The 15,079-nt window shown below is 44.1% G+C and overlaps 1 protein-coding gene across 1 annotated transcript in view; it reads left to right on the top strand.

Annotated features, from left to right (window-relative positions):
* Window positions 1–15,079, top strand: part of Asap1 (ArfGAP with SH3 domain, ankyrin repeat and PH domain 1) — a 282,884-nt gene that overhangs the window by 251,147 nt on the left and 16,658 nt on the right. The window contains 2 exon segments of the mRNA XM_038342734.1: window positions 428–650; window positions 10,426–10,596. Of these exon segments, the coding sequence (XP_038198662.1) occupies window positions 428–650; window positions 10,426–10,596 (394 nt within the window).

The raw sequence follows: 15,079 nt of genomic DNA, 5'->3' as shown, positions 1-15,079 counted from the left end.
ATTGGCATGTGGGTAGCACCTCAAAGCCAAGTGTGGAAGACGGGTGACGGTAAAAGGTTTGTACAGGGCAAAGAACCTTGTGTAACAGATCATAGGTTACTGGAAATGATGTTCAAACGAGGCAGGCACATCCTTTGCAGGGAGGTGTTTGTTGAAGGCTAAATATAACCATGACCTGCCCTGTAACTCTGGTATGCCCTATTGATCCCTGACTGACACTCATTGGTGGGACTGTTAGTGATGAAGATGTAGGAGGTATAAAGTCTTCCCTTCTCTGTGTCACTGCTGTGAAGCTGTGTTGATGGCTGGCATACCCACAGAGAGCCACAGGAACCAGGTGACCCTTAATCCACTCTGCGAGGATCTTCTTCTGGACACCTCAGGGACAGTCCTTGAGTCTCATCTCATCTGTTGTTTCCTGTACTAGCCAAGCCCCATCAAAAAGGAGCGCTCACCCAGACCCCAGAGCTTCTGCCACTCCTCCAGCATCTCACCACAGGACAAGCTGGCACTGCCAGGATTCAGCACTCCACGGGACAAGCAGCGGCTCTCCTATGGAGCCTTCACCAACCAGATCTTCGCCTCTACAGACTCACCCACATCACCCACCACTGAGGCTCCCCCTTTGCCACCCAGGAATGCCGGGAAAGGTATGGGCTCAATGAATGCTTGTGGATTTGACCTCATGGCTGCTAGTCTGCTTTAAGTGGCAGAATATGGAACGTACTGTCAGGGATAGCTTGAAATTGAGACTTGTTTCTCAAGCACCACTGGTGCCAAAGGTAGTATCATGGGTATTCTTGGTTTGTTATCTTGCAGTAAGCACCTGTGGATTACGTGTGCCCATCCTACAAAAAAGGAAACTAAGATTAAAAGAGATAAAGAGGCTTTTCAGTGTCACACAGCCAATACTTGAGCTCCAGTCTGCCTACCACATGGCCTGTGCTTTTTGTAGTAGGACTGTACTCTTGAGTCTTTGAAAGGCTGCTTTTCTCTCTACTGAGATGCCTCTGTTAAACATGTGACTTGCTGGACTGAAGAGGTAGCTCAGTTGGTAGAAAGCTTGTCTTTTGTGTACGAAGCCCTGGGTCTGATCCCCAGAACTACGTAAAATTGTATGTAGCAATTGCATAATTGATATTCTTCCATATAACCTGAACTTCATGTGTTGTTTTGTTTTGTTTTTTGAGACAGGCTTTCTTTATGTAGCCCTGGCCGTCCTGGAACTAGCTCTGTAGTCCAGGCTGGCCTCTAACTCAGAGATATACCTGCCTTGGCCTCACAAGTGCTGAGATTAAAGGTGTGCACCAGCACCGCCCAACTACCTTCATGCTTCTTAACCAAATTATTTATATTCTTTTTACAACTTCAATATCCATTTCCCTTTTCTTTTATCGCTTTCCACTCTAAAATATGAAATACCTACCATACTATTAGTTTCCTTTATAATCCTTCTTTCACTTGCTGCCCCTACTACTTACAGGATTCCTAGTCAAATGAATTACTACTATTGATTTTAAAAAAGCTGCACTACCATAGCAATATCCATAGCTATAATAGCCCTACTTAATTGGCTGGTATAGGAAACAACGAAATGACCATTAATTCATGATCATTATTGACTGAGTTTATAGCAAGTTTGAGAACACCCTTGATTTCTTGAGACCCTGGATCAAAAGTGGGGTGGGAGTTGTCATAGTGGTAGGTAGTATTTATGAGACACTTGCCTCATGAGAAGTCATACACCAAGCTTTTCCTCATCTTAAGGATTCCAAATGAGGTTGGTGCTACGGTTATTGGTGTCTAGCAAATTAGGGATTAGAGCTCACAAATGCTGAGTGACTAACTGCCTAAGGTTCTCATCTACCCAGAATCCTTAGCCTGATCCTGTATGAACAGAACCCACAATCTTATACCCTGGATGATGTTGTTTTCCCAGAGACTTGGGGAGGCTTGCCTAGGCTATTGTTACTCTGTATGTTACAGATACCTTCACCACCAGCCTTGCATCTCAGGCCAGTGGAGATGGTTCCTGCTCTGTTACCACAAAACACTTGCCCTTTGTCTTCTTCCAGTCAGTGTAGAGGGTCAAGTAAAGTGCAGAAATGCTAATAGCATCAAGGGTTATTACACCCAGGGCTACAACTATGAGGTGCTCAAAGCTGTAGCTGCCAGAGTTCAAATGCGGGATTCTCCCAAATCAACACAGGTTTGCCGCGCCTCCTGGTATACAATGCCAGGCCTATTTGAATCACACTGGTGCTGTTTTCTGGCAAATGTGAGCTTTATTCAAAACTGTTTTTTTCACAGCTTATTCTCCATTGAAATCGTGTTATAAATGGGAGCTGTGTTCTTAGAGAGACCCCAAATGGCCTTGTAGATCATAAAATAATAGGGAACGTTACAATAAGACTTTGGCATGAGCAGTTCTCATCAAAGACAACAAGTGGCCTTAACAGTAAAGCGCGTGGAAGCCAAGAGTTTCTACCATTCTGCAGTCTACTAGAACACACTTTTAAAGACCACTAACAAATACAGCTGCAAATCCATGCTGTGTGAGCCCTGTGCTGTTCTGGCTCTACACAACCTGTACCCCAGCAAATCACACTTCTAACAACAAGACAGAGAGGAGCCTCCAAGCCTGATTATATGATGGAAAAATGGACTCGGAATGATTTCATGGGCTGTCTTGACAGGCAGAGCCTGCACCTGTTCAGAGAGTCTTCCCTGACACCAGGACCCAAGAACCAACACACCCCACCCCCACCTCCTGCAACCTCCTCCTGTAATTTTATCTCACTGGGACGTAGAAAACCATAAAGTGCTCTATCTGGCTTAGTGCCAGGCATCACTGGCCTGCATTGAATAAATTCTAACTAGCTCTTTACCAAAGACCCAGAAAACAAAGACTACGTTTATTTAATGGGTCAGCTGCTGAAACAGGCTTAGAGATTTGGCGATAGCAACCACAGTTAACTGAGGAGATAGCCCCCCTACCCCTTCCCTTTACAAATAAAGCCCATGCTTGAAAATGAAACTTGCTCTGCTGACTGTTGGCACTCCCTCTGGGACATCAGATTCCCAACATTGGACTGTCTAATGCTGACACAGACAGACAGTCTCTAATGACAGTTACCAGGCACTGAACCATAGCTGCCCTTAGCCAGCTGGGCTCCCATGCTCTCACATGTGGAGAACTTGTAGTGTTTAGGCTGGAATTCTTAGAGGCCACTGTTAAAAAGCCAGCTGACACCCTGTGCAGAGGTACTTGGGTGTCGTAGTCCCTGTGTTTTTCCCAATCCATCCAGCTAACTGGCAGAACCATCTGCGTGAGAACAAAGCTGTCTTCAATCAGTCATCCTTGGGATTAGAATTGCTTTCTCTTCACAGCATGGAAAGCCCTGGTCCTTGACTATAGTAGAAGCTGTCCCCACAGACCCAAATTTAGGAACCTCTGGATAATGGCTTCCTGTGTCAGAAGAGATACCACTGACAAAGTCCCCACAAATAAGAGGAGTACAAAAGGCAGCAAGAGAGAGAATTCTTCTGAACCCAGCTCAGGAATATTTTCAAAGCCCTCCAGCTGCTTCATTAGAATTCAGGAAGTTTGATCTAAATTGCTGTCAGCCAACGCCTCCTGTACTTGAGTAGCACCCTAGTGAGTCTCAAAACTCAGCAGCTAAGTGTGTAGATATTCCTCATAATCAGCAGCCCCTACCCAACACTATTTAAATGCTAACATAGAACTTAGTTTTTTATATTAAAGCTAAGAGAATCCTGAAGGATGAACACTGCCTGTATCCTGTTACACAGACAAAGAAACTGAGCCCTGGAAAAGTTAAAGAATTCTCTGCAGATCATACAGTGCTGAAGTAGGAGAAAGTTAAATAAGTCTACAGCTTGTCACCTCAGATGTCTTCTTGTCAAGTGAAACCCGCTGTCTTTTCCTTACATGGAGTAGTCCTCAGTATGTATGGAGAGATCATTTTGGAACATGTGAAATGCGCACTGCTCCGAGGCACTCCTTTTAGGTCTGCTGGGCTGTGGCCGCAGCTGCTTCTGGAGTGGCAGAACGTGGGGCACAGCAGAGCTGCACAGCCCATCCCACAGAATGAGAACGTGCAGGTATATATTGCTTTCTTATGTTCGGTTGACTTAACTATTTTACAGTAATTCTAGGGTTTAGAACCATGGCTGTCTGCCATGTTCACCTTCAGGCCTTTTGTGTGTCACTGGCATAAATTTAAACCCAGCGTGGAATCATTGCCTCTCACTAGATTGGTAGAGATAATTGAGAACTGTAGGAAACTCTTGGTACAATACCAGGCACCATATGATCCATCGGGTTGTTCCTCTGCCTAGCTTTGTACCTCTCTTGGCCACTGCCTCTTTTAAGAAAGGAGTTTTCAGCTGGGCATAATGATGTGCACCTTTAATCCCCACACTCAGGAGGCAGAGGCAGGTGGATTTCTGTGAGTTTGGGACCAGCCTGGTCTACAAAGAGATTTCCAAGACATCCAGAACTACACAGAGAAACCCTGTGGGGGGGGGGGGGGAGAGAAAAGAAAAAAGGAGAGGAAAGCAGTCTTCAGGGAACTATAGCAGAACTTCAGGGGACTAGAGTGAAGTCATCCATTGACTAAATTAGCATGTAACATAGCAAGACCTGACACATACTGGCTTCTTAACTGAAAGAAACCTTATAAAGTAAGGAATGATTAATCTCAGTGAGCAGTAGTTGCTTTGAAGAACTAAATTTTTAAGCTTTTAGGAACAGGAACAACTACTGCTGGAATCCAGAATTGTTACTGCCCTAAACAGCACGTGGATACTTGAGAATATGAACCCTGAACCTCATGCATGCTATGATGGAGACCTCCTACCTCACATAGGCTCTAACCCCAGTTTGCTACAGGAGCAACTTGTGCAAAAGCGGCGCCATACCTAGTACTGCAAGGCACAGTAGATGCTGCTGATGATAGCCTGGTGCCACAAATACTGAGCCAGGTGCTACCCTTGCCATCGGTTTAGGTAGCAAGACTAACCACCTTCATTAATCAAGGAATATGGTTTGAGAGTTAAAAACCTTCAGATGGCTCCATCTGTGTGAGGCCAGACCTCAGCTACTTGGGCAGACTCAGATCCTAGGAAGCCTTTCCAACTTCCTTCCCTCTCCAGGAAGCTCCCTTTCCTCTGCTCACCAAGCCCCCAGGATTCCTTCTCCTTAAAGGCCAGTCTAGCCCCGTGTGTCTCTAATCCTGTATTTAGTTGACCCTGCTGAGTTTCAGGATCTTTATCCAGAAGGAAGGATTTGGCATTTGCCTTGCTGAGTCACTGCTTTGAGCATACACAGTGAAGTGGCAAGCAAATGAGTCTGCACAGTTCCCCCAGAGTGTGCTCATGCAGCACCTACTTCAGGAGCCAGAGATACAGGACGGTGAAGAATGTCTTTGTGAGCTCACAGAGTAGTAAGAAAGCAAGCATGAAATGCACCATCGGGTCAGTAGGGGGCGATGCAAGAGGAGAGCTAAGCTTGCTGCTTTGAGGGACAAGATTTGCATTTCATCCTTTCCCAGTTAAAACTCCTCTAAGACAGGGCCTGTGTATAGGTTTTCTTAGCACATTGTAAGAGAATGGTGTTCATCTGTGTCAGGGGCTATTTATAAGAATCAGTTAAAGTATACCCCAAAAATATATAGCTAAAGTAAGGAGTAGGCACACACAAAACTAAACCACATGTGCTAGGGAGGTGACAGTTCACTTGCTGAAGAGCCCTGTATAAAATGTTGTAACAGTTTGACTAAATACAGCTGTGCAAACATTTTATGCACAGCATCTCCTTCTCAGAGGTCGGTGGTAGAAGTCAGAGACAAGTGCAGAGGCACAGACCACTCGGCTTACTGCCGTGGCTTGCCATCAGGAAAGGCACCACTGGCTGAGTCAGACAAACCTGGGAAGCATTTTCAGCAGCAGTTCTCATCACCTGATGCTTTGTCATTTCTGGGACTATATCTTCTGGGACAGCCCTGTGAGTAGCTTCATATAACAACTCATGGACTTTGCCTTTCAGTCACAATGGATTTGTATTTAGCTTGGGCTTTATGGTTTTTGTTGTTTTGATGACCTTTATAAAATTTCTCACATTCCCTTTTATTATTATTTTAATAATTGTTAAAGTCTTATTATTTAAAAAAAACTTGCAAATGAATAGAAACTTTACACACCTAAACCAACCAGACCTTACAGTTAAAATAAATGTTCAGGGCCAGACAGTGGTGGCGCACACCTTTAATCCCAGCACTCGGGAGGCAGAAGCAGGCGGATCTCTGTGAGTTTGAGGCCAGCCTGGTCTACAAGAGCTAGTTCCAGGACAGGCTCCAAAGCTAAGAAGAAACTCTGTCTCAAACCCCCACACACACCAAAAAGGAAAAAGGCGTTCAGAATGGAAGCTGTGATGTACCAGATTTCTTGCTTAAACACCTCACGTGAAACACCTTGGGCTAACCAAGAGCTTTGTCTTCAATAGGGAGCACTGACTCAGGCTCTTTGGCCAAGTCAACCTGACTTGTGGGTATGGAAAAGAAAGAAGAGGAACGCCTGATTTCTCTTGCTTGGGGAGGGGTGGTGGCGTGCGTGCATGATGGTTACAGAACCAACCGTAAGCCCCTTGACTCTGCTGCTTTTATCGGAAAGAGACTGAGGGCAGGATGAAAAGCTAAGGCAGAGAAATCAACACAACAACTTGTCACTCTGACAGCTCCTTCCTTCCAGAGTCCTTCTCCGTGTAATTATACAGTGCCTGCCTTTATAGACTGCTTGTTACAGTGATTAATAAACACTTCCCAGACCTTTACCATACTACTAAAAAATTGGATTAGTTATATAGGAGGATAAGCCATATAAATTTAAGAGATGTTTGTAGAGCATGTTTTATAACAAATAATAATTGTAGTCTTGGAAATTGCTAAGAGTGGTAGATTGAGTGTTCTCACTACAGTAAGTATACGAGGTGATGAATGTTAATTCGCCAGTTGAACCATTCTACAATGTGTGCGTGTTTCAAATCAATGTGGTGTGCCCAGTGAACATAGGCAACTTATTGAATAAAAAATGTAAAAGGAAAACCATTAGAAAAATAGAACTTTTATCAGTAGTACCAGAGTTACTTAAATATAACTTTAGTCATTAAGTCTTCTGTAGGGCATGTTAGGATGTGTAAATTACAGCTCTACAGATGAGCTTTTCGAAAACCTGTCTAGATAATTTTTCAAGTCATTTTCTGTGAAATTTGAAAGTTTCACTTGTAGTTGGTCTTGAAGTAGAAGACCTGAGTTTTCTACTTTATTGAAACCCAAATGCACAACATACAGGAAAATCATCCTGCTGGCTTGCACCAGGAATTTTTTGCATGGATGTGCATTGAGTGTCCAGGCTATGGCAGGCACCAGCCCTGGAAGATAGATAGGCAGTTCTTCTCCCCTGTGGAAGTGTGCAGGTAGGGAAAGAAAAAGAGCAGTTGCTATGGTGCAAAGCAGGGGACATTCTAGTTCCTGGAAGCCTTGTTGAAGTCCAGACATTCACTCCAGAGAAAAAGGAGGTAGTAAAGAAAAATTCTGGATAAGGTTACATCTGAATCCCCTTTTTAAAGGAGGGCAACAAAGTGCATTGTATGAAATTCTCAAAGAATTAATAAAAATTTTGTGGTTTTTTTTTTCATTTTAAGATGAGGGTAAGAGGTATAAAAGATCCCCATTGTGTGTCTAAGGATTCTATACAGAAAGGCTTAGTGTGGTCAAAGAAGCAAGCTGTTTTCAGGGCTGAACGCCTGGGCCAGAATCAGATCATAGTTCACTGAGTTGTAGCTTCATGTATTCTTTGACCAACTCCCTAGATCTTTGGATCTGGATTCTGCTTGGTTGGTAGTGACTAGGTGACTATTGCATGCAATTATTCCTGAAGTCACATACACATAGCATCTTGCTTCAGTATTTAGTACTGGACAAAATTTGCTGTAGTATCACGTAACCTTTCATAAGATGCACTTCACCAGATAGTCTCTAGATGGCAATAAAAATTAAAGTACAAGAGAAACTCACCATTGTCTGTTATCTATTTTGAATTTATTTCCATTACTGAACATTGTCATATTTCTCATGAGCCATGCAGAAAGTGCTGCCCTGGACCGGAGGATCTAATAGCACTGATTGCTAGGACAAGTGCCTCTCCCATTCCTGGACCTGCTTTGTTCCTGTCCGGTGGGATCTGCCATGCCAAACCTCTTTTCTTGGATGCATGATAGCCATCATCAGACCTATCTCATAGAGTTATATTAACAGTCAAAAGAATAATATGCAGACACCACAGTTGAAGATGGCAAAGCATTGCACAGGTGTCAGGCTGTAGTAATAGTAAATAAGTAAATAAGTAAATGTAGTAAATAAGGTGTCTCCTTATTTTGAAAATGGTTTCTAAAACTTGAGTAACTAATAGTGTGACTAGGCATTGGTCTAAAGTAACCATAAAATGCCATGGTGTGTCACATCAGCTAATCAGAATCTGTTCTGTTACTATGGTCATTTAATCCTAATGCAGACTGCTGCTTTACTGAGATGAGCAGTGTTTACTGCCACAATTAGGCTATCTTTGAGAACTTTTGACTTAATCACCATTAGTACTAACTATTAATTAATAATTAAAACTACCTTAAGTTTACCCAGGAAGAAGGCCAGCAGTAATTAAGATTTTCTTTTCATACAGAATGTAAAAAACTTCTTTGGAACATTTCTGGATTACCAAGTGTCTCCTGCCCGAGTCAAGCATTTGGTGTGACAGTATTCTTAGCTTTCTTCCCCTCCTGTTTGGCTTCACTTTTTTTTCCTAAATGTTTATTTGTGGACATGGTTAAAGCAGGCCCATAGCTGTGTTTTCTAGAGAAATACCCATGCCAGTGCCCAACACAGTGCCTGGCATTCACGCTCACGTCAACAATGTGTATCGATCCCCCTCCCTGCTGCAGAACCAGCTTCATTAGCTGCCGTTCAGACTTTCAGTACGACATATGTTTGGGATTTCCAGAATAATACAATATTAGAACAAAAAGTTTTCCAAGTTCTTTTTTCTAGGTCAGTTTAGATCCTTCGTTATTTAGGGGAAGTTTTTTAAGGAAAACTTGTTTGCTGACTCTACGGAAAGCTGTAGTAGAATTAAAAACTCTGCTAACTGAACACTCTAATCCCTCAGCCTGTGGGCCACTGACTCGTGAGTTCACAGCACTCTCTGTCCCTCTTGGTCGTGGTGGCAGTGGAGTATGCCTTCCTCTTAAGTAGATTTTGCGATTTCCAGTGAGTGAGTTACTGGCTGAAATGTGTGTGTGCTTTCTTTTTACCATTGTATCTGTCTGAGGGACAGAATCCTTGAGCCCTCTGTGTTGATTAGCATTTGTTACCACTGCTGGGTTTTTGCTTTGCCTTGCTTTTTAAATGAGCTCTCATCTCATTTCCGACTGAATGTGTGATTCTTGAACTCCTTGATCCCTCTTCCTTCCCCGCCCCCCCCCCCCCCCCCCCCCCCCCCCCCCCCCCGCCTTAACCTCCCAAGAGGTTGGGATCATAGGCTTGTACCAACTGTACCTGGCTTGCCTGGGATTTTGTTCCTTAGAAATACTTACTCTTTTCTTTTCTTGTAATTTTTTTTAACCAAGTTTTTTTTTTTCCTCACTATCTATTTATCACTTGAATTCTTACTGTGCTCTTTCTCTTTAGTTCCCAACAACTTCACACGGTGTGTTTTGATCATATTCACCGCTGGCTCATTTCTCTCAGATCCATCTCCTTCCCTAGCCATTAACTTTGTCCCCCAACCCCCACCTCCCCGTTTTTTTTAAACCCATGAAGTATAATCTGTGCTACACATTTATTTCTAGGATGTATGGCCTTCATTGAATGCTGGTCACAATCCACCTTGGACCACACCTTTAAGGAAAAGTGACTCTCTGTCCCAGCAGCTATCACCTACCACTGGCTCTTTAGCTAGGGGCAGGACTTGGTGCCCACTTGCCCTCTCCGTGCTGGAATCTTACCCAGCTTCAACTTGCACAGGTCTTTTGAGTGCTACCTCACCTGCTGTGAATGCATACGTGCAGCCTTCTGCTGTGTTCAGGAAACTGTTTCCTTGTGCTCCTTCGCCACTTGTGGCCTTTATACTTATCCCACAAAGGTGGTTGAGTCTTGGGAGGAGAGGATGTGATACAGATGTTCTGGTTAGGGCTAAACATTCCACTAACCAACAGATCTAAATCCATTTGCGAATCAGTGGGCTGATGGACTCCCATGTTATACCACATTTTGATGAGTAATTACATACTTACTGTTCTGTGTCTGTGAGACTGGGATTAACCCTCCTGCCCCCGTTCAATTTCCTTTCTAGGTCCTACTGGCCCACCTTCTACACTCCCTCTAAGCACGCAGACCTCTAGTGGCAGCTCCACCCTGTCCAAGAAGAGGCCTCCTCCCCCACCACCCGGACACAAGAGAACCCTGTCCGACCCTCCCAGCCCACTACCTCACGGGCCCCCAAACAAAGGCGCAATTCCTTGGGGTAAGTTTTCCTAAAGTCAGGGTTGAAGCTGCCCAGAGCCCGATATTCGGGGGGACTCTACTGGTCACTGGACAGTTTGCATGATAGGAAAACCGTCCAAAGTGCACATACCCTGACCGAGGTGAATATGATTATACCTGCCTTCTAAGGCCAGGAAACATTTTGAAAAGTTTGGGGGCACTCAAAACTATAGTAATAAATACAGTGTTCTCTGATATCATCAGGGAGCTGGTTCTACAACACACTCCGCAAGACACCAAAATCTGCAGATGCCCCAGTCCCTCTTACATACTGTGGCATAGTGTTTCTATAACCTGAACATATACGCTTTAAACCCTCTCTAGACAGCATGTCTAATGGAGTGTAAATGTGAGGTTAAAGAAAACAGAAAAGGGGTCCATGTTCAGTACATAGTTTTTTCCTCCCACAAATGTAAAGGGCCAAATATTATACTAACAGGAACTGAGCATATCCTAAGTCTCAGCGAGAAGAGCAACTGTTTGAAGTGGGAATTATGGCTCTCATAGAACTCAGAACAGTGAAATAGTGGGCTAAGGTTAGGGACTGTCTTCATGCTAACTAGAGTGCTTGTCTAATTTGCACAAGGCCCTAGGTTCAATCCCAGTATCAGAAAAAGAAAAAAAAAAAAAAAGAAACAAAACAATCAACTCCTTTGTGATAACCAGAATAGTTTTCTTGTAAAACTGAAATCTATCTTAGACTTTCTTCTTCACCTTTAATGACTTTCTGCTGAGCTTCAGACAAGAACTGGCTTCTTATGTCAAAGCACTGTGCAGGAGGGTCTCTACTCTGTCCTGGACCCTTCACCTCCTAGTCTCATCATGTGCTCTATCCAAGGCCCTCATCCTTTCTGGCATTCTGTCCAGTCTGCCTCCTTGGCTCCTTTCTGTTTTCTTCCAGAACACTATCAGAGTTAAATTCTTTGCATGTTTTGCCCACCCTGCTAAAAATGAGAGTTCCATGAGAGAATCATCTTTGTCTGTCTGTTCTCACTTGTGAGGAATCCCGCGTGGCACAAGCAGGATATTCAGGAATCTCTTTAAGAATGAGTAGCCTTAGCCAGAGTGAGATGAACACTGGCTGCATGGACTTATCTTGTCTACAAAACAGTACTTCCAGCAACACCAACAGCAATATCTTCACCTTGCCTGCTGTCCTGGCTGCGGCACCATAGGTCACCATCATCCAGTGGCCCAGCACAGCCTGACCCACACACATGAGCTCTGCCAGATGAGCACACTGGTCTGTGTCTCACCTGTTCCCACCAAACGATTCCATTGTGGCTTTCTCTCCCTTTTTATAAATTGTGCTTAACACGTGATAAGTAATTCAGCGTAATGGACATATGAATTTTTCAAAAGCCTAGCTGAATTGTTTTGATTTGTTTTGTTTTTGAAGAAAAGCCAGAATATACACTTTAAGACTATCACAGTCTTGTCCCAAATACCACAGAGTGCAGTGTGTGTGTGTGTGTGTGTGTGTGTGTGTGTGTGTGTGTGTGTGTGTGTTGTAGCCACTCATCTGAGTCAGCAGACCTACCCAGGATACCTGTCATTTCTGTTGCTTGAGCTGTCTCAGTTCCTTGTGCCCAAGGAGCTCATGGTATTATGAGGGTTCAGAGGAGTATGCATAGTATAATTACTGTCGTATCAAAGTGCATATGGGCATGCCGGAAAATGGAGTGTGAGAATACATAAAGAAGTCAACTCAGGACACCTTTGAAATGGATCTGCATGATCAGAAATAATCAAGGCAAAACGATTGAAGGAACACATGATACTGCATTCCAAGGCTTCCAAGAGTCCCAGGTCTGTTTAAAAAAAAAAAAAAAAAAAAAAAAACAGACTTTGCCAGATAACATCCCCCAGACCCCACAGGCTTTCTGTGGACTTCATCCCACAGTGAAGATTCTTCGCAGACTTCACTGAGCTTTGATCCTCTGCTTGCTTCCTGTGTGCTTTACTGTGTTCCTTATATAGAAACAGAAACAGCCCTCAAATCAATTCATTGCATTTCTATTTTCCAGCTCTCTAGCACCTGGCTTTTCTTTTTATCACAATATTGGTGGGGATCAGGCCTCTTCCCATAGAAACTCAGTTGTTACCTAATTATAAAAGTTACTATCACCGGGTGGCGGTGGCGCATGTCTTTAATCTCAGCACTTGGGAGGCAGAGGCAAGTGGATCTCTGTAAGTTCGAGGCCAGCCTGGTCTACAAGAGTGAGTTCCAGGACAGGCTCCAAAGCTACAGAGAAACCTGGTATCAGAAAAAAAAAAAGTTACTGTCAGCCAGATTGGTGGCACACAACTTTAATCCCAGCACTTGGGAGGCAGAGGCAGGAAAGTTTCTCAGTGTAAGAATAGCCTGGTCCACAAAGGGAGTTTCAGGGCTACACAAAAAAAACCCTGTCTCAGGAAACCAAAAAAAGGGGGGTAGGTGAAGAAGTTACTGCCTGCCAATCAGCCCTAAGGAACAGAAATTAAAATCTACCCTCAGCAAAAGTGGCACTGTTCCATATGGCAGGACTGTGGTAGATGCTCAGACAACTTCTGGAGTGTTGATTCAAGGCTTGTTTGTAGGTGATGGATATCTACATACAGGAGACAGATTTTTGTTAGTAGCATTGTCAACCCTGCAAGTACACAGTAGACTCCTGATCATAGGAGAAACTTGCACTCCTGTTGTGTGCACTCTGCTGCGTAATCACTGCTTAGTGGCCCTGTCCCATCTCTTGCTGATGCTGTGTTCCACAAGGCTAAGGCAGGGGTCGGACTGGTCAGCTTCTGGGCAGCGTCTCCCTGGTGCTGCAGCTGCCCTAGCTTTCCTCTAGACCTCCCTTTTCCCCTAAGCCCGTGGAGATGGCGTCCCTGGTAGACACAGCCGAGGAAATCTGAGTAGCAGCCGCTCACCATCTACTCTGGAGCAGGACTTGTGTCCTTCCCAGTCCACATTCTCTCCTCTTCCACTCTCCAGTGGGCCTTGGTCATGTCAGACTCTCACGGTGTCTACAGTGTCTTTCCCTGTATTGGGCTACATTGATCCTGGGATCCTTAGTGATCCTGGGGCTTGTTTCAAAGACCACACTGTTTGCCTCTGCGGGGGGGTAGAGGTCCCAATGCCTCCTTGTCTGCGCCCTCAGAACACCATCTCTGTAGAGTCCCTAATGTAAACCCTAGTGTCATATTCTCCACATGGTTTTTGCTTTTGTTTTTTTGAAACAGTCAATCTCTATACTTCAGGCTGACCTTTGAACCCATGGCAATCATGTCTCGGCCTTCATGGCATTATAGGTTTGAGCTACCACATGTGGCTTTTAACACGTATTTGTCATTGTTCAACTCTTCAGTTTCTCTAACAATAAAATAAGAACTGGTGCTAGTCATGTGTTATGCATGGAATTCTCATAAAGGTTATGTGACTTAGAAAGTATTGAACAAATGTTACCTACTGTTTGTAACTCTCTCAGCCTGGCATTTTGCCGGATGCATAGTTCTTAGACTCCCATATGTGTGTCGTGGTGCTGTATGTGTCCTTGGCTACTGTAATTCATGCCACAAACTTGGACTCTTAAGGCAATCAACACCTATTCTCATAGTTCTAAAACAGAGGTTCTCAACCTGTGGGTCTGGATCCCTTGGGATCAAATGACCTTTTCACAGGGGTTCCATATCAGATATATTCATTGCAATTCATAACAGTAGGGAAATTACAATTATGAAGTAACAACAAAAATAATTTTATGGTTGGGGTCACCACAACATAAGGAACTATATTAAAGGGTTACAGCATTAGGAAGGTTAAGAAGCACTGTAGAAGTTGCAAGACTGACATCCAGTAGAATCATGTCCTCTCCTAGGGGTCTAGAGAAGGATTCTGTTCCTTGCTTCTCTCCATTTCTGGTGACTGCCTGTACCATGAGGGCCTGCTTGTTGCCCTGGCCGCCTGGCTAGCTTAGCCCTGAAATAACTCATGAAGGGCCAGGCTTGACATGAGGGCCGGGCTGCTTGGGGTTTCTGTCCCACCTGGTCCCCCAGCAGGTTAGTCCCAGAGAAAATCACACAGAGAGTCTGCATTAATTATAAATTGATTGGCCCATTAGCTCTTATCACTTATATTAACCCATTATTCTTTTTTTAAAGATTTATTTATTTATTATATATACAACATTCCTTCCATGTACACTTGCACACCAGAAGGGGGCACCAGATCTCATTACAGATGGCTGTGAGCCACCATGTGGTTGCTGGGAATTGAACTCAGGACCTCTGGAAGAGCAGTCAGTGCTCCTAACTGCTGAGCCATCTTGCCAGCCCTTACCCATTATTCTTATCTGTGTTAGCCACATGGCTCAGTACCTTTCTCAGCGGGGAAGCTCACATCTTCCTTCTTTGGTGATCTGGGCAGAACTGCAGAGAGAGCTTCCTGCTTCCCAGAATTCTCCTATTCTCATTGCCCCCTGCTC

Source organism: Arvicola amphibius, chromosome 9, assembly GCF_903992535.2.
Source record: "Arvicola amphibius chromosome 9, mArvAmp1.2, whole genome shotgun sequence".
Classification (NCBI taxonomy): Eukaryota; Metazoa; Chordata; class Mammalia; order Rodentia; family Cricetidae; genus Arvicola; species Arvicola amphibius.
The sequence above is the reverse complement of the archived record's forward strand: the minus strand, read 5'-3'. Positions and strand labels throughout refer to the sequence as shown.